Source organism: Carcharhinus amblyrhynchos, chromosome 26 (assembly GCF_965287045.1).
Source record: "Carcharhinus amblyrhynchos chromosome 26, sCarAmb.v2.hapA, whole genome shotgun sequence".
NCBI lineage: Eukaryota > Metazoa > Chordata > Chondrichthyes > Carcharhiniformes > Carcharhinidae > Carcharhinus > Carcharhinus amblyrhynchos.
Window position 1 is genome coordinate 19,674,452 of NC_137349.1, and position 18,292 is coordinate 19,692,743.

The window sequence follows — 18,292 nt, forward strand, 5'->3', positions numbered from 1 at the left end:
GCTCATTGCATTATGTAAACAACAAATTTCTATTTAGTAACCACATCAAAGACAGTTAACCTTGAAGAGATGTTTTAAGTTGCCAATAAAACTATGAACTCAGAACATCCCCACTGAGGTAATTATAGCTTTGAATCTCAGCCAAGCATTCATAATGATACTCCTTGGACAAATATCAATAGAGAGCTCTAATGAAATTACAGGATTAGATGCAACTTTCTTTTTCTAACCTATGCTTGTCAATCAAAGCAATCCAGCAGACGGATTTTTTTTTCACTAACAGCTGCCTGTTTAGAAGTTTAAAGAGCAGAGCATTTAAAAAGAAAACATGCCAGTTACACATACCATATCCACCCTTCAAGTGCGTTTGTATCTACTCCATCAATTTATGATTTGCACATTAAGGGTTAAGCTTCCAGCACCAGCAAAAATGGAATCTGTTTAAACACAGGACTGAATTACAATGTCCCATCTGTGTGAATAATGCCTCACAACCCCAACCCTAACCCTATTTGATAACAACTGTGCTTGAAACCCTCCACAGTTTAAGGAGAGCTTTTCTTATTCCTGTGATGGATTATAAGTCAAATTGAAAAATGAAAATTTCTATACATTTAAACCGACAGTTCATGTGTTCGCTTTAGTGTTTATGAAGTTAGAACGGTCTTGTGTGCACTCCATGAAGAAGCAATAGAAACTACTGGCCTCTAATTAGCTATACTATAACTGAACACAAAGCTTAACATGTTATTTACCTGTAAATTGTGTAACATCTACGAAATGTATTGGATACATTCTGTGTGTGTTCTTAAAGGATTTTCTTTAAATTAAGCATTCATTTCAATTGGCTTTATTTTCCAATATTTAACCTCATACTCTATTTTAGTAAGCTCGCATGCAAGAATATGCTTCTGACACTATGCTTTGCTGTTAAACATGAAGGAGATTTGCACAAGATTGAATTATAATAGAAAATTATAGAGCCACTTCCTAATCTTGTCAGTGCATTTAAGGGAAGATGACTGGGGTGCTTTCCATCAAGTGGGAAAAGTGGGTAAACTCACCTTTCTCCAGTAATGGGACCAGGTCAAATTATCACTCAAGGCAATAATAGTTTAAAATGAGGACAAGTTTGTTTTCAAAGATTTCACTGAAAAAGTAATGTAATGACTGCTACTTTTCCAGTTAATCTGGAGAGTCACCAAGTTCTCTATTATTATATCCTTGTTTTGTATTTTACATTATTATGCAATGCTTAACAATAAAACTCTACTTACATATGTATATATATGTATATATTCATATATGCATATGTGTAGCAATGGTCCTTGGAGTCATTTGAAGTCTGGTGAACATATTTAGTTCTGTCCAATGTGATAAATAATTAATTAGCAAACATTTCTCTTAAAATTACCAAAGAATTTGCACAGTGAACTCTCAGTGTTATTACTTTAACATCTGCCACTTTTAATATGTCAAAATCATTGCCTTGCCTTTAATCAGTCCATGGTGCTGAGCACATTGAAAGCCATCTGGCACCTTGTCAATAAAATGTAGCAAGTTAAATATAAGTCAGAACAGTGGCTTCAAGTCAGGTAATAATAGAAATTTATAATAGGAATCTAGGTCATGACTCAGGTTGCCATGGTGTAATGCTCCTGGCGTCTTTGGCTTTGCACTGTGAAGATATGCGCTCGTGATAGTTTTAATAGTAATTTGCAGCAAGGGGGATATTTTACATGACGACAAAAGCATCAGTTTGTATTCACCTCAGGAACTGATTCATCCCTGTCGATTGTTAAGGTTCTGCTCCAATGGTTGGTCCATTTGGGAATTGATTTGAATGGAGTTAATTCCCATTCCCTTAGATTTGGATACTTTAGAATTGTTCCAATCGATTCAGCCAATGGTGAGGTGACACGGATGTGGGACCATAAAGGAGATGGCAATTGGCACGGTGGCACAGTGGTTAGCACTGCTGCCTCATAGCGCCAGGGACCTGGGTTTGATTGCTGACTTGGGTCGCTGCCTGTGCGGAGTCTGCACATTCTCCCCATGTTCGTCTGGGTGCTCCCACAGTCTGAAAGAGGTGCTGGTTAAGTGCATTAGCCATGTTAAATTGTCTCTCAGTGCACCTGAACAAGTGCCAGAGTGTGAACTAGGGGATTTTCACAGTAACCTCATTACAATATTAATGTAAGCCTACTTATGACATTAATAAATAAACTTAAACGTAATCATTGTAGGCAAATGTTATTACCCAATTCTTCTATTTTAACATAAATACCAGCACTTTTAAGTGATCATATGTTACTAGTGCAGGCAGTAATTAATATTCTTTACAGTATTATACAATATAGAATAAGAACCTAGGCATGTTACAGATTACAAACATAACAATTATTTTGCATTTCTACAAAGAAATAAAACACATGGACAATAGACAAAGAGGAAATCAGTGACAGTTAAGGAGAAAATGGGGGGAAACATGGAGATAACAAGTTACAGGCCAGAATGAGGGCAGTAAGATGGACAGAAGGGTGAGATAGACAGGACAGGCAACATTCAGCAGCATTCCCAGACAAGTCTCAGATTGCTAATATCTAGATTTTTTATAAGAATTATAAGAGGTGCTTATAAATAAACCATTTTCACATACATTAATCTACTTTGAAAGCTTTACAACATTCAGTTGCGATAGGTTACTAATATTCCCTACGGGTAACAGTCTGATTACACAATTATCTGCCTCAATGCATTTGCAGAGGAGCATACACCAAAGAGAATAAAGAGAGATGAAACCATATGATCCACAAAAGAGAGAACAGAAAAGCTTAAGAGATTCTAATACAATAATATTCCACAAAGAAACCCTCACATTTATTATCCCTCCTCATCCCTGTGATATAAAACATGTATAATGTAGAAACATACAATATATTTTTGGGGTGGCAAGGTGGCACAGCGGTTGGCACTGTTCCCTCACAGCGCCCGGGACCCGGGTTCGATTCCCGGCTTAGATGACTGTCCATGTGGAGTCTGCACATTCTCCCTGTATCTGCGTGGGTTTCCTCCGGATGCTCCGGTTTCCTCCCATTGTCCAATAATGTGCGGGATAGGCTGCTTGGCCATGCTAAATTTCTCCTTAGTGTCAGGGGGGATTAGCAGGGTATATATATATGTAGGATTATGTGGATAGGGCCCGGGTGGGATTGTTGTCAATGCAGACTCGATGGGCCGAATGGCCTCCTTCTGCATTGTAGGGATTCTATGATTATTTACTACCGTGATTAGAAAGGGAAAGTCAAGTCTAGAATTCTAATTCTGAAGCTTCGGTTGGCTGTGTGATGGTATATTAATTGAGCTCCCAGGTTACCCTGTGAGGATATTTTACTAGAGACCGGCTCATAAGGAAAAGGAATACAAACAGCATTAGAGTTTTTAACTGTAGTCTAATCCACTGTCGCAATGTCAGAACACAAAACGTATCGTATAATATTGTGATTCAAAAACTGGGATCTCAAACTGAATTAATCATCCCATTTGCATGATTGCTCACTCCAGTGTGGAGATTACTGAGTCACACACTGTTACTGCATTGTTCAATTGTATTTAATTCAAATAATTAGATTGCCTCCAAGGCAGCAGTTTTATTAAAAAAAAGTTAACTTCACATACAAGTAAATAACCTTATTTGCCACAAGGAGATTTTTGTTTGGTGCAATAATAACTGTACTTTTATTTGGAAACATTGCACTTTACTGAGATAAACTAGCGTTTCTGTTTAGACTTGCCATGGAAGGTGCAAATATTTTCTAGTCCATGCAGCTAGTCATGAATGCGTGTAACATGGGAGCAGGGACATAACTAGTTGTGTTTTCTACTTTCCTTGAATTTATTTTTACCAAAATGCTTTCCCATGCCAGCCTTCTTAAAAACTTTTTCGCCTCCATAATGTTTACTGTGTTTGAACACTCTGTACTTACTATATTCTTTCTGCACTTTAAAACCATGGTTTTTGTTGTCATCCTGCTTAATGAAATACTTGTGCTTCTCAAAGTCTTTATAATGGCCTTGGTGTTTGTTGTACGTTCCTTGTTTAGCATTTTTCTCCTGTCTTCTTAGAAAACTGAGCTGATTAAATTTACTCCCCTTATCGCATCCCTCTTCTTTGCCCTTGGAAATCTTGTCGTCTCCATCTTTGATGTGTTGCACTTGGTAGCCCTGGTGGCCCCTATGTTTTTCCTCCGTTTTGAAGAGCTTATCTTCTTTCTTTTCAAATTCGGGCCTGTGATCTTTCCTGTCCTTACTGGACCTGGTTTCTGAGTCTTTATCTCTTGGCTTGTAGCCACTTTTCATGCTTTTGATCTCCTTGATGTAGGCAGAGATCTGCTTTTTATCAGCTGCCTCAACCTTGCCGCCTCCTGCCTTGCCCTTCAGTGTGGTACGCGCCTTTTTCAAATCTGTTTTGACAGGAGTTTGAGGGGGAAGCTTTTTCTCATGTTCACTGATGGCTTTCTCAGTTTGTGTAATCAGTACCTGATCCTCGAGGATAGTCCTTTCTGCCTGGTGAGAAAACAAAAACCATATCCTATAGGCTCTGAAAGAAATTGTGCTTGCCACCTTATTAGGACTGAGATGAGGAGTAACTTCTTCACCCAAAGGGTTGTGAATCTGTGTTAGTTCCTGCCCAGTGAAGCCATTGAGGCTACCTCATTCAATGTTTTTAAGGCAAGGACAGATAAATTTTTGAACTGTAAAGGAATTAAGGATAAGCGGGCGGGTACGTGGAGTTGAGTGTACGAAAAGATCAGCCATGATCTTATTGAATGGCGGAGCAGGCTCGAGTCGCCAGATGGCCTACTCCTGCTCCTAGTTCTTATGTTCTTATCCAGTGGTCTGGCCAATGTTTATAAGACCATAACATATAGGAGCGGAATTAGGCCATTTCGCTCATCTGATCCGCCATTTAATCATGGTTGACAAGTTTCTCAACTCTATTCCCCCGTCTTTTCCCCATAACCTTAGGTCCCCTTACCAATCAAGAATTTATATCTCTCTGTCTTAAATACATTCAATGACCTGGCCTCACAGCCTTCTGTGGCAATGAATACCATAGACTCACCACCCTTTGGATGAAGAAGTTCCTTCACATCTCGTTTCTTATGGGTCTTATGGTCTTATCAGATCTATTACTATTATTATTACTTATCCATTAAACAATCACACTAAAACACTTCATTGAGTCATTACATATTGTTATTTGTGGCAGCTTATGGTGCAAAAATTGACTTCCTGCAAAAATTGACTTCCGTGTTTCCTACATTACAATAGTGATTATATTTAATTGGCTGAACTTTGGAAGTCCTTTGGGATGGCACGGTTTCACAGTGGTTAGCACTGCTGCCTCACAATGCCAGGGATCCAGATTCAACTCTGGACTCGGGCCACTGTCTGTGTGGAGTTTGCACATTCTCCCCAGGTCCTCTGGTTTCTACCCACAGTCCGAAAAAGAATTCTCCCTCAGTGTACCTGAACAGGCGCTGGAGTGTGGTGACTAGGGATTTTCACAGTAACTTTATTGAAATGTTAATGTAAGCCTACTTGTGACACTAATAATTAAACTTTAAAGTAAGGGCCAATTTAGCATGGCCAATGCACCTGACTAGTGTGTCTTTGGACTGTGGGTGGAAATCGGAGCACCTGGAGGAAATCCATGTAGACATGGGGAGGACATACAAACTGCACACAGTCACCCAAGGCTGGAATTGAACCCAGGTCCCTGGTGCTGTGAGGCAGCAGTGCTGACCACTGTGCTACCTGTCACATCTTCCTTCCATTTTTCCGTATTACTACATTTTAATTTAAAAGAATCAAAATAGTTGCTTGGAGTAAAGCTTCAATGGCAATTATCATTTTATTATAACTCATGGATAACTCATCTGCTAAGAATCAACATTTCAAAAGTTGAGTAATGAGTCAAAAAAATCTGTTACCGTAAGTGTACTTTCTGTCTACAAAATGTCACTTCCTGCAATCACGTTTGTCACTTTCTGCTGACGAATTTTGCCAGATGTTCACAGAATCACGGAATTGTTACGGCTCAGAAGAAGGCCATTCAGCCCATTGAGTCTGCACCAACTCTCCGAAATAGCATTATTACTTAGTAACCATTCCCCCACTTTTTCCCATACTCTGTGCATATTGCTTCTATTCAAGTAATCACCTAATGTCCTCTTCAATGTCTTGGTTGACCCTGCCTCCACCAAACCTCCAGGCAGTGTATTCCAAACCTGAACCACTCACTTCTTGAAAAAGTTATTTCTCACCTTTCTCTTGCCCTTTTATAGGTAGCTCTCAATGTCAGCCTGTTGGATTGTAATTGCACCCTCTGCCACTGGTGTCACTGTTGCGCTTCTGTTTTGTGTTTCCCAACTTGCATTGTAGAAACTGCTTTAAATTCTACTTCTCAAATTGCGGTAAACTACTGAACTGAATAAAACTATTCAATAACATTTTTGTATAAAAATAAGGACAGAGTACACCATAGATGCTGGCAATCTAAAACATAAACAGAAAATACTGGAAAGTACTTCGAAGGTTTGACGTGACAAGTTTCTCTCAAGAGGTTGACATGACCTCTTGACTAATTCCAGCATTTTCTGACAGAAAATATGGCCGAAATTCTCCAGCTATTCACACTGGCAGGATTCTCTGGTCCCACCGGCAGTGCACCTTCACCCGTGAGTTTCCCGCTGGCATGGGGTGACGTCAATAGCAAACAATGTGTCACCTCCCGCTTCCCACCTTCCTGGTGGGAAACATGTGGTTGGGAAGCCAAAGAATCTCTCCTGATGACTTTGAAATGGAGATTGAATCCTGTTTGTGTGTCATTTTCCAATTACCCCCCTCCCCCACCTTGGCCCTATCAGCTTCTACAGTGGAGAGGGGGGGTTTCCACTCCTGAATGTACACATTGAGTGTGTCAACATGTACAGGATCCTACTTCAAAGCCAGATGCATTGGAAGGTGTGATGATGCATTAATACTTTGAAAAGCGGCTCATTCTGTAAATGATGATTGGATAACAAAACCTTCCATCTGTTCTGTTGCTAGAACTGACCCAAATAGCAGCACAGGACCACAGTGAGGCACACAAACCTTATAGGGTGACCACTGAGAAGACCACTGGGGACTGAGTTAAGACCAGAGGATTTTTGCACTGGGCTCCTGTCTTTTCATCAGGTAGCATGGCTCTGACATAGAGTCCAAAGGACATGTTGGTTAGATGCATTGACCATGCTGGATTCTCCTTCAGTGTACTCTTAAAAAAAACACCGAGTGTGGCGACTAGGGGATTTTCACAGTAACTTCACTGCAGTGTTAATGTGAGCCTACTTGTGATGCTAATAAATAAACTAAAATTAAACTAAAAATATACATAACAGCTTCTTAAAGCCCACCTCTACTCCTCGCCTGAATTGTTCCTGTTGGACAACTGGGCTCTAAATTGGCCCATTTTTGTTCCTTCCAGACTTACTCCTTTATCTGTTCAATTTTTTTTACCTATCAGTCTCCAGAGGATCCCTATCGTGCAGAAGAAGGCCATTCGGTCCATCGAGTCTGCATCGACCCTCCAAAAGAGCACTCTACCCAGGCCCATTCCTCTGTCCTATCCCTGTTAATCCTATGCTTTGGTCGTGGTCAATCCACCCAATCTACACAACTTTGGTCATCATTTCCTTCAATTTCTAGTCTTACTAAGTGCTCTTGGGACAACTATAAATTTGGTCCTCTATCAATCCCAATCTTGTTCAATATTTTGCTATCTGGCTTTGCTCACACATTATCCTTAATTTTTGTTTAATAATCTCAATCTTTATCCTTACTAGCTGGTGTGTGTTTGTGCTTTCCCCTTTGCTGAATGTCTACTCTTTCTTATTGGGCTCTTGTTCTTTATTTATCCTAATTTCATACCTTTGCCAACTTCTTTGCGTAATCTAGTACAGGCTTCCCTTTCTGCCCCCAGTTCAAGTTATTAAGAAATGAACTAACATCTTCACTCAGATCCCATTGCAAGAAGTCATTGGTAGCAATAAAGTCAATTTCACCAAAATTGTGGAACTTGTCAATAAATTCAGAAAATCCAAGTATGGATCAATATATCTTCAGTTCGTAAAAGAGTTGATGATTACATTTTCTGGTTTCATGAACAGATATTAACTCCAGAATGGATCAATACTCTAAAGGTTATCAATAATCTTTTAATCACATGTAAATAGGGTGGCAGTATTGATGGCAGCAATTTTACATCTAAAATGAAAGGTGGCACAGTGGCTAATATTGCTGCCTCACAGTATCAGGGTCCTGAGTTCAATCCCTGGCTTGGGTCACCCTGTGTGGAGCTTGCATGAGTTAATGTAAGCCTACTTAAGAAGAAGTTAACAGTGAAGCTATAATCAATGTCACATAAAAAGAGTCTTAGAGTCAATTTTCCATTTAAAAATATAATCAACTATATAGAACCAGGCCCTTCAGCCCAACTTGTCCATCCTAACCAGGTTTCCTAAACTGAGCTAGTACCTTTTGCCTGAGTTTGGCCCATATCCCTTTAAACCTTTCCCATCCATGTACCTGCCCCAACGTCTTTTAAATGTAATTGTACCCACCTTCTCTGTCCACTCATTCCATATACGCACCATCCTCTGTGTGAAAACGTTATCCCTCAGGTTCCTTCTAAATCTTTCCCGTCTCACCTTATGCCCTCTAGTTTTGGACTCTTCTACCCTGGGGAAAACACCTTGGCTATTCAACTTATCTATGCCCCTCGTGATTTTATAAACCTCTATAAGGTCACATCTCAATAAGTGAAAAATATTGGATTGTCTGGGTGGTATATCTGTTAATGAGCTCAAAACAATTAAGACATGAGCTTCTGCCTTCTTAAGAAAAATGTAGAATGCTATAGAATCTTTCAAGGTTATTTTTAAAAGGTATACAGTAACATTTCAAAGGAGCCTGCTTACCAATTTCAAATCTTCGTCATCAAGAAGACCACTGTCAGAGTACATCAATACATCATCGACTTCAAAGACACCTATTAAAATAAGCTCTGTGAGACAACCAGGCCAGAAGCAACCTGTACCTTATATTGAGGTCTGTGTTACTGTCCAATTCACAGGAGAGTCATCTCCTCCATTTCAGCCATTATTTTCTCGTTAAAAAATATTTTTTCACACCTATTTTCATGGTGATGTTATATCACTGCTGAGGTTGAATTCTTTCAGGCAAAGTGCTGGACCTGATATTGGTTCACATAGACATCACTGCTTTACAAACCAGTAAAATCTGGACCAGAGTGATCTCCTAGACTACTGTTAAATGGGCTGGAAAGGAATTTCCAAGATTTCCTTCTGGATTTTTGCATCTCCCACACAGAGATGCTAATCCTCCTGGAATGGCTGGGTAACTATTGGATTCACCCTCCAATGGCAACTTTAAAAGCTGTCGGGAAGATTTTAGAATGATAGAATTCCATGAATAAAAAGCAGAGATCATTTAACTGAAAAGTGATGAATAATCTGCAGGCAGCACTTCAACGTAGGCAGAGCATGATGACAGACAATGTTTAAGCCATGACCGGTGCCCGTACAACACACACAGATGGTCACTCACTGGTGAGTGAGCCTCGAGTCAAGACTGAGAGAGGGAAGTCAGAATGAAGGCCACCCAGAAGGTAAAATGATTAGGGGCAGCTGTCTTATCTTTCAACTTCCTCCTGCCTTCTTGGAACATTCATACTACAGTCCAGCCTAAAAAATTGGAGCAGGTCCCTGGACCCCTGGCTGAAAGGGGAGCCCGGGGAGGCTGAGGTAAGCTTTGTTGCTGGGCTAGGAAAATGGCATCGATTAAAATGGCCTAAAAGCCAAACTTAGAAACCTTTCTACCGAGAGAATTGACTCAGTGTCTCATGCTAAAATAATGGCTTTCTTGTGCGCATGCCAGCTCGGAAAAGACAGGTCAAAGGTCAACTGTTGACCTTATCATGTTCAGAGAGAAAAGAAACTTCCCAGAGAGCATCGCCCTGAGTTGGCAACCTTCATCCCAAGAGATCATAATGGTTCCGGATGGGGTGGTGTGAGTGTATTCATTGCGGTACATTAGGTCTCGCAATAGTGTGGAACTGTCTGGATGGACCAACGTATCTCTTTTTCAGTCCCTTATAACTTTGGTAAAGGTTTGGGGTGAGATTTCCTGGCCTCGCTTGTCCCGAAAGCGAAAAATCATGCCCAAGATCAATGGATCTTTTGATGGTCTCACCCACTCCAATTCCTGTGACAGGTGGGATGGTAAAATTCACCCCATGGTTTTCCAGCCCATTTGATTAGATCTTTTCAGAATAGCAACCCAGAAAACCAAGTGGTGAAGGAGAGAACTAGAGTCAACCTTCCAGGGGTGACACGGTAGCACAGTGGTTAGCAATGCTGCCTCACAGCACCAGGGATCCAGGTTCGATTCCCGGCTTGGGTTATTGTCTGTGTGGAGTTTGCATGGGTTTCCTCTGGGTGCTCTGGTTTCCTTCAAAAGATATGCTGTTTAGGTGTATTGGCCGTGCTAAATTCTCCCTCAGTATACCTGAACAGGCTTCGGAGAGTGGCAACTAAGGGATTTTTACAGTAACTTCACTGCAGTGTAAATGTAAGCCTACTTATGAATCATATAAAAAAACCTTTACGCACTTTCATATGTATTTATTTACATGCACCTCCTAACCCAACAACGCAGTTCAAATTTATATTATAGTGAGTAAAATGGTGAACCAATTAAGCAAACTGAGGGACAGCCATTACTGATTTGCCTCTAATTGCATCTAAACTTAGACCCTGGTAGGATTTGAACCAACAACCGTGGCTTGTCATTGCATGGAAGCTCAATGCTCTTGTGCTGCAGAGTTACACACAGTACAAATTATAGGGACACAAGTGAAGTCTCAGTTAATGCCCATTCCTTGCATATATACAACATCAACTTGAGGTATCTCTCTCCTGCCGCGCTATCTATGATAGTGTAACCCTGTGGTAGTGGGAAGAGACTGAATCGTTACATCTACACAGAGACATCAATATTCAAGAATGATCACCCAGAGATAGTGCTTACCCACAATCAGCTGAACTCCCATACTGAACACGACGATCGCTGCAGCTACAATGATGCACCGATTTAAGGTGATTTGTGACCAAGGGTCCTCTTCATCAATCTGCTTTGCTTGTATCTTTTCAACAGTCACCTTTTGCGACTTCACTGAAAGACAGAAACATTTATTTTCTTTTCCGCCCCCCCAACTAATTTTGGTCACCGCAGCTTTCTTGTTGCTTTCTTGCACGAACTTAATAGGGGTAGAAAGAGAAATTATTCCTTAGGATTGACAACAAAAACAAGAAATTTGCTCCCAACGCATTGTACTCCACACTGTACATATGATGTGGAGTTACTGGCGTTGGACTGGGGTGGGTACAGTAAGTAGTCTCACAACACCAAGCTAAAGTCCAACAGGTTTATTTGGCAGCACGAACTTTTGGGGCGCCCCTCCTCCATCAGGTGAGTGGCATTCACCTGATGAAGAAGTGGTTCTCCGAAGTGGTTGTCCAAAGATGTGCGGGTTAGGTTGATTGGCCATGCTAAGAAATTGCCCCTTTGTGTCTAGGGATGCGTAGGTTAGAGGGATTAATGGGTATAATATGATATGGGGGTAGGGCCTGGGTGGGATTGTGTTCGGTGCAGACTCAATGGGCTGAAGGGCCTCTTTCTGCACTGTAGGGTTCTGTGATTCTATGATTACTTATTGTGCATATTGTACATAGATTGTAAAATTCCACGCATAATGTATTTTATTCTGCACATTGAGATATGGATAAAACCTCCCAATGTCTACATTGGTGCAGCACTCCAGAGTCCGCCTGTGCAGATAAGATGGGTGTTTCTAAATGGAAGTGGATTGAATGATAATTTTCTGATAGAAGTCTACAAGGTTATGAGGGGCATGGACAGAATGAATAGTCAGAAATGTTTTACCAGGGTGGAAGAGTCAATTACTAGGGGGACATAAGGTTTAAGGTGCAAGGGGCAAGGTTTAAAGGAGATGTATGAGGCAAGTTTTTTACACAGACAATGGTGGGTGGTTGGAACTCGCTGCTGGGGGAGGTGGGAGAAATGATGGTGACTTTTAAGAGACATCTTGACAAATACATGAATAGGATGGGAATAGAGGGATATGGTCCTCTAAATGGTAGGGGGTTTTAGTTCAGTCCAGCAGTATGGTTGGTGCAGGCTTGGAGGGCCGAAGGGCCTGTTCCTGTGCTGTAATTTTCTTTGTTCTTTGTAAGGTGTCCTACAGTAAGGTTTGTAGTAGCATTTTATAGCTTTTCGAACTTGCTTTTTTTCCTGCTTCTCTCCTGTTGCAATGTGTCAGTTTTTTTGACATTTTTTGGTGGAAGGAGAGGGGGAGATGATGCAGCCAGGTATGTTATATTCCTGTACTGAACCAAGACTGCATTAACGTGCCAGTACTCTGCCAATACATGCAACTACCCATCAATAACCAGGCAGAATGGGACATCTACTGCAAAGGCACTTCCGGCTAACATGCACTATAGGGCTGGCATTGTCAGGGGAACAGTGCTCAGCTGTGCCCTTAAGTCCAGTTTTTTTGCTTCTGAACAAAGAACAAACAAAGAACAACCCGGCATGGGAAACAGGCCCTTCGGCCCAATGAGTCTGCGTCGCCATTTTAACAAAGCATTTTCCTATACCTACCTTGCCCCGTGTGTATGCGAATGGTACCCCTATTGTAGCCAGAGTCAGGGGAGAATAGTGTAGGGTCAGTTTGGGATCTGCTCAAGTAGTGATTCCAAGAATGAGTCCAATTGAGAATCATAGAATCCCTATAGTGCAGAAAGAGGCCATTCAGCCCATCGAGCCTGTACCAACAACAATTCCTCCCAGGCCCTAACCCTGTAACCCTACGTATTTACCCTGCTACTCTCCCTGACTCTAAAGGGCAATTGAGCATGGCCAATAACCTAACCTGCACAACTTAGTGTGTGGGAGGAAACCGGAGCACCCAGAGGAAACCCGCACAGACATGGAGAGAACATGCAAACTCCACACACTCCGAGGCTGGAATTGAACCCGGGTCCCTGGCGCTGTGAGGCAGCAGTGCTAACTACCGTGAGAAGCTCAAATGATATCAAAGGATTCAACAGGAAGTCATTGCCGTTAGCTGCTGTCAGCTGGACTGTGAAATGAGATCACTGGCCTGAACATTCTCAGTTATGTTATGATTTTAGAATGCATGCTGTAGACTTTGTTACTTTAGATTTGTTTTCCAAGCACAAACCACTGTCAGTGCAGCTGTTCAATTATCACCCTGCTACACATCATTAGGGCTTTCATACTGAAGATCTCACAATTAGGATATTAACAGAATGTGACAAAGAAATAATTTCCATCTGACTGTTTGAAAATTCTGTCTCAAGTACTGCATTAAAGAGTTTATGTTTCTGAAATATACTCATCACCTGAAGACATTCCAGATTCGATTACAAGCAATTAACATATATCAATCAGTGTTGTAAATGTGTACAGGAGTTATTTATGTCCACTCACAACTATTGATTAGGATTAGATAACGCATCGGATACAGGTGTTATTAACCAGTCACACCATCTGCACATCTTTATGGGAATGGGGGTCTGGCTGAAGAGTCTGTTGGAAAGTCAGTGCAGAATTGATGGGCCGAATGGTCTTTTTTTCGCACAGTAGGGATTCTATGATGATTATGGTATCAGGAATTCCAGAGTTGCAAAGAATACATATTTACAAAATTGAAGACGTCAGCAGGTAAACTGCCGGTAAACTCAGTTTCAAATGTCAAAAGTGGGATATTTATATAAATGTTTTAATTCGTAAGATATATCCCCTCTGGCTATTCTTGCTCTACATGATTGCTATTGTCTTCATCTAATTGGTGCCAACTTCGATATAAATCTGGCTGTTCACTCAGTCCAACTGTCATGTACTAGCATTAGAAACATTGAGGTTTCATTGCTGTTCAGGGCCCCATGGGGGAGAAATGTCTTTGAGTGGTAGCACCATGGGTTGTTACCTGAGCAGTCTACATGGCACTCTTCATTAATATCAATGAAGATTGCTGCTTAGACTATGCAGATAAAGGTTTGCAGTGCTGCCTGCCATGGTGAGTTGATGTACTCTGCTTAGAGGCTGCTATGCAAAGTATTCCCCCCTCACGCACTCCCAACACCTGTCCCCGCATTCCCCACATGGCAACACTCCCCACCCCTGTCTTCTACCTGGTTATCAAGGAGTCACTTATATTGGGAGTATACCGAACTGAATCGAGTTCTAAATGGGTTTGCAGTAGCACGGTGGCACAATGGTTAGCATTGCTGTCTCACAGCACCAGGGACCTGGATTTGATTCCCTGCTTGGGTCACTGTCTGTGTAGAGTCTGCACATTCTCCCTGTGTTTGTGTGGGTTTCCTCTAAGTACTCCGGTTTCCTCCCACGGTCCGAAAGACATGCTGGTTAGGTGTATTGGCCACGCTAAATTCTCGCTCAGTGTACCCGAACAGGTGCCGGAGCGTGGCAACTAGGGAATTTTCATAGTAACTTCGTTGCAGTGTTAATGTAAGCCGAGCTGTGACACTAATAAGTGTTGAAACTATTCAGGTTATCCCCAGTTTGGAGTTTGATTTGTGATAAAACATAACACGTGATAACTCTTTTATACAACAGTCTTTCACTTGTGTCTGTAACCGTGAATCACGTGGTGTGTTACCTTCCTCAGTCTTCATAGTGCTGAGCTTTTTATCCTTTGGCGCTTTGGTGCTCGATCTCTGCTTTTCCATTTGTCTATCACTTGCACCTTTCGATTTTCCAGCCTTTACTTCCTCAATTTGTAACTCATCTTTTTCCTTTTCTGTGTCCTGCGAGGAAATACATAATTGCCATCATGAAACCTCAACGAGCAAGACCTTCTTCAGAGCTCAGATATTTTACTCTACGTATAAGTTGACGTTATCTCTACGTGGGAGAAGTTTACCACTCGCACGATATTGAGGGAGAGGGGATGGATGATATCAGTTCGACTTAAGCTTCAGCCATTAATCTGGGTTCATTGCTGAAACTGTCAGCTTGGAGGCCAAAAGCTGCGGCTCCAAGTCCGACTCCAAAAAAAATCTAACATGCTTCCTTATATCCATTTTGGTCATATGTCCATTACTATGGGTTCAGCGCACCAAACAATAGTCTTAAATACAAAAGAAAAGCACTTACATCTGATTTTTCACTCATCTTTTTACTTTTCTTCAAAATAGGATCATCTGTGGTGAAAGAATGAAGTGTTACATAATTCCAAGGTAGCTCAATGTTGAGCCTTTCCTTTGTGAGAATCTATACTTTATTGCAATCGGTATTCACTTATACCATGGCAGAGTCATACGTATATGGAAAAAAAGAGAATGGGAGAGTCTGAAAATAAATTAGTGTGAGGAAAAGAAAGTGAATAAACAGTCAATGAGTGGCAATGTGGTGGAAAAATGGAAAGGGGGAATCGAAGGAAGATTTTATTTCAATCCTATCCTGTATTAAAAATTCTATTGACACACACTTCCTGTCGATTACTCTTTGTTGTCATGTTTTTCAATCATTATAAATTCCTAAAAGTAAAGTTTATTTATTAGTCACAAGTAAGGCTTACATTAACACTACAATGAAGTTTGCCAGTATGTCCAGGGTGCATGGGGTCCTGTTTGGATCAATGTGACTAACCAACACGTCTTTCAGAACGTGAGAGGAAACGGGAGCACCCAGAGGAAACCCACGCAGACACGGGGAGAATGTGCAAACTCCACACAGACAGTGACCCAAGCTGGGAATCAAACCTGGGACCCTAGCACCGTGAGGCAACAGTGTTAACCGCTGTGCCGCCATACCTATTTCCTATGTCTATTTTCATAATAAAATCCTATGATTTCCTATGTCTACTTTCATAATGAAATCTACCCATGCCAGCTTGTTCAGCTTGCAATTCCCAAAAGGATTACTAGACAATTACTGAAATGGGAGAGTTGTCTTCTGGGGAAATGTTGGAACAGGCTAGCCTTGTATCCGCTGGGGTTTAGAAGAGTAAGAGGTGACTTGATTGAAACACATAGGATCCTTAGAGGTTTTGACAGGGTGGAATTGAAAAGGATGTTTCCTCTCCGGGGGGGGGGGTGGGGGTCGCTGTTTTAAAATTAGGTGTTGCCCATTTAAGACAGAGGCTGGAATTTTACAGCTGTTTATGCCCCACTGCTGTTGATTCTCTCTCCGTTCACTGCACTGAATCAGAGATCCTGCTGGCGTGGACGCCCAGAAAATTCCAGAAATTATTTCTCTCAGAGGGTTGTGAGACTTTGACACTCTCTTCCTCAAAAAGCAGTGGGAGCAGAGTCTTTGGGCACTGTTTTACCTGCCATTCATGCCAAGGCCCCACTGCAGTGAAGTCAAACAAACTGGCAGCCAGTCAAATCTCCATTCACTTCAGGGAGATGGCAAAATCCCACCAGCGTAAACAGTGGTAAGATTCAGACCTATGAATATTTTAAGGCAGAGCTAAACAGACTCTTGATAAGCAAGGAGTGCACTGGAGATAGGTGAGAATGTGGAACTGATGTTACAATCAGGTTAGGCATGATCTTATCAAATTATTTGAAGGGCTAAGTGGCCAACTCCAGGTCCTAATGGTATGTTGTTAAGCTATAATCATGGTCGTTTGCCAGTGCTGGTGGTATAATGCTTCAGTTGTGTATTTAACAGATACTCATTTTGTCTTGGGGAGAAACAAAAATGGAAAAATGTTGAAAAACTCAACAGGTCTGGCAGCATCTGTGGAGAGAAAAACACACTTAACATTTCCAGTCAAGTATTACTCATAGAAATCATAGAAAAACTACAGCACAAACAGGACCTTCGGCCTACAAGTTGTGCTGATCATATCTCTTCCTACTAGGCTTACCAATAACCTTCAATCCTATTAAGCCCCATGTACTCATCCAGAAGACCCTATCGAATTTGCCTCCACCACCACCGACGGCAGCCGATTCCACTCACCCTCCACCCTCTGAGTAAAAAATTTACCCCTGACATCTCCTTAGTACCTACTCCCCAGCACCTTAAACCTGTGTCCTCTTGTGGCAGCCATTTCAGCCCTCCTCTTTTGTTCTGAAGAAGAGCCATATTCAACTCAAAACATTAACTCTGTTTTTCTCTCTACAGATACCGCCAGGCCTACTGAGTTTTTTGAGCATATTCTGTTTTTATTCCAGAATTTCAGCATCTGCGATATTTTGCTTTTCCTGTAAAGAAACGTCCCTTCTCCAACCGATTCTACTTCCCAGCCTCCCAACTTGTCTTTTTTTGTACTTTATGTTGAATAACATCAAACTAAAAATTATGGCCAGAATTCTCTGATGTCAGATACCCCGCCACTGCTGCCAGTGAGATTGGAGACTTTGGCCAAGTTTAAGTTTATTTATTAGTGTCACAAGTAGGCTTACATTAACACTGCAATGAAGTTACTGTGAAGATCGTCACACTCCTGCAGGCACCTGTCTGGACACACTGAGGGAGAATTTAGCGTGGCCAATGGACCTAAACAGCACGTCTTTCAGACTGTGGGAAACCGGAGCACCGGAAGGAAACCCATGCAGACATGGAGAGAACGTGTAAACTCCACACAGTCAGTGACCCAAGCTGGGAATTGAACCCAGGCCCCTGGTACTGTGAGGCACCAGTGCTAACCACTGTGCCATTGTGCTGCCCATCGTGCCAAATTTCCATTCACTGCAGTAGGACTGGAGAATTCCAGCCATGGACATGGTCAGAGAATCTGGCCTAGATAAAGTCAGTTGAGTTGTGTTTGTGCTCCTAATTCAATCATGCTATTGCCCTCATTCCTTCTTCATCTGAAGGCTGTGCTTGGGCTTGACTCTCAGCCTTGGGAGTTTGGTTAAGTGGATGAGTAAATATGGGAGAATATTGAAGGAGACCATGGTAGGACATGAATATGAATATAAGAAGCAAGAGAGGGAGAAGTGAGGCACAGCAATGCACCCACGAAAAGAAGAACACAGCTTCACACACATAATTATTCACACAAGTTCTCAAGTTGAACAATATTAACCTTGGGAAGGCGATGGTCTAGTGGTATTATCAGTAGACTATTAATCTG

General features: G+C 41.6%; 1 protein-coding gene across 2 annotated transcripts in view; it reads right to left on the minus strand.

Annotated features, from left to right (window-relative positions):
- Positions 1-594: 594 nt before the first annotated feature.
- The window catches only part of LOC145358795 (uncharacterized), a 39,726-nt gene continuing 22,028 nt past the window's right edge, over positions 595-18,292 (minus strand). For both annotated transcript variants that reach the window (XM_080213092.1, XM_080213091.1), the window contains exons 3-7: positions 15,355-15,401; positions 14,858-15,005; positions 11,158-11,301; positions 9,027-9,097; positions 595-4,566 (exon numbers count right to left, since the gene is read on the minus strand). In XM_080213092.1, coding sequence (XP_080069218.1) covers positions 3,868-4,566; positions 9,027-9,097; positions 11,158-11,301; positions 14,858-15,005; positions 15,355-15,401 — 1,109 coding nt within the window. In that variant the 3' untranslated portion in view covers positions 595-3,867. The remainder of the gene's footprint in view (positions 4,567-9,026; positions 9,098-11,157; positions 11,302-14,857; positions 15,006-15,354; positions 15,402-18,292) is intronic.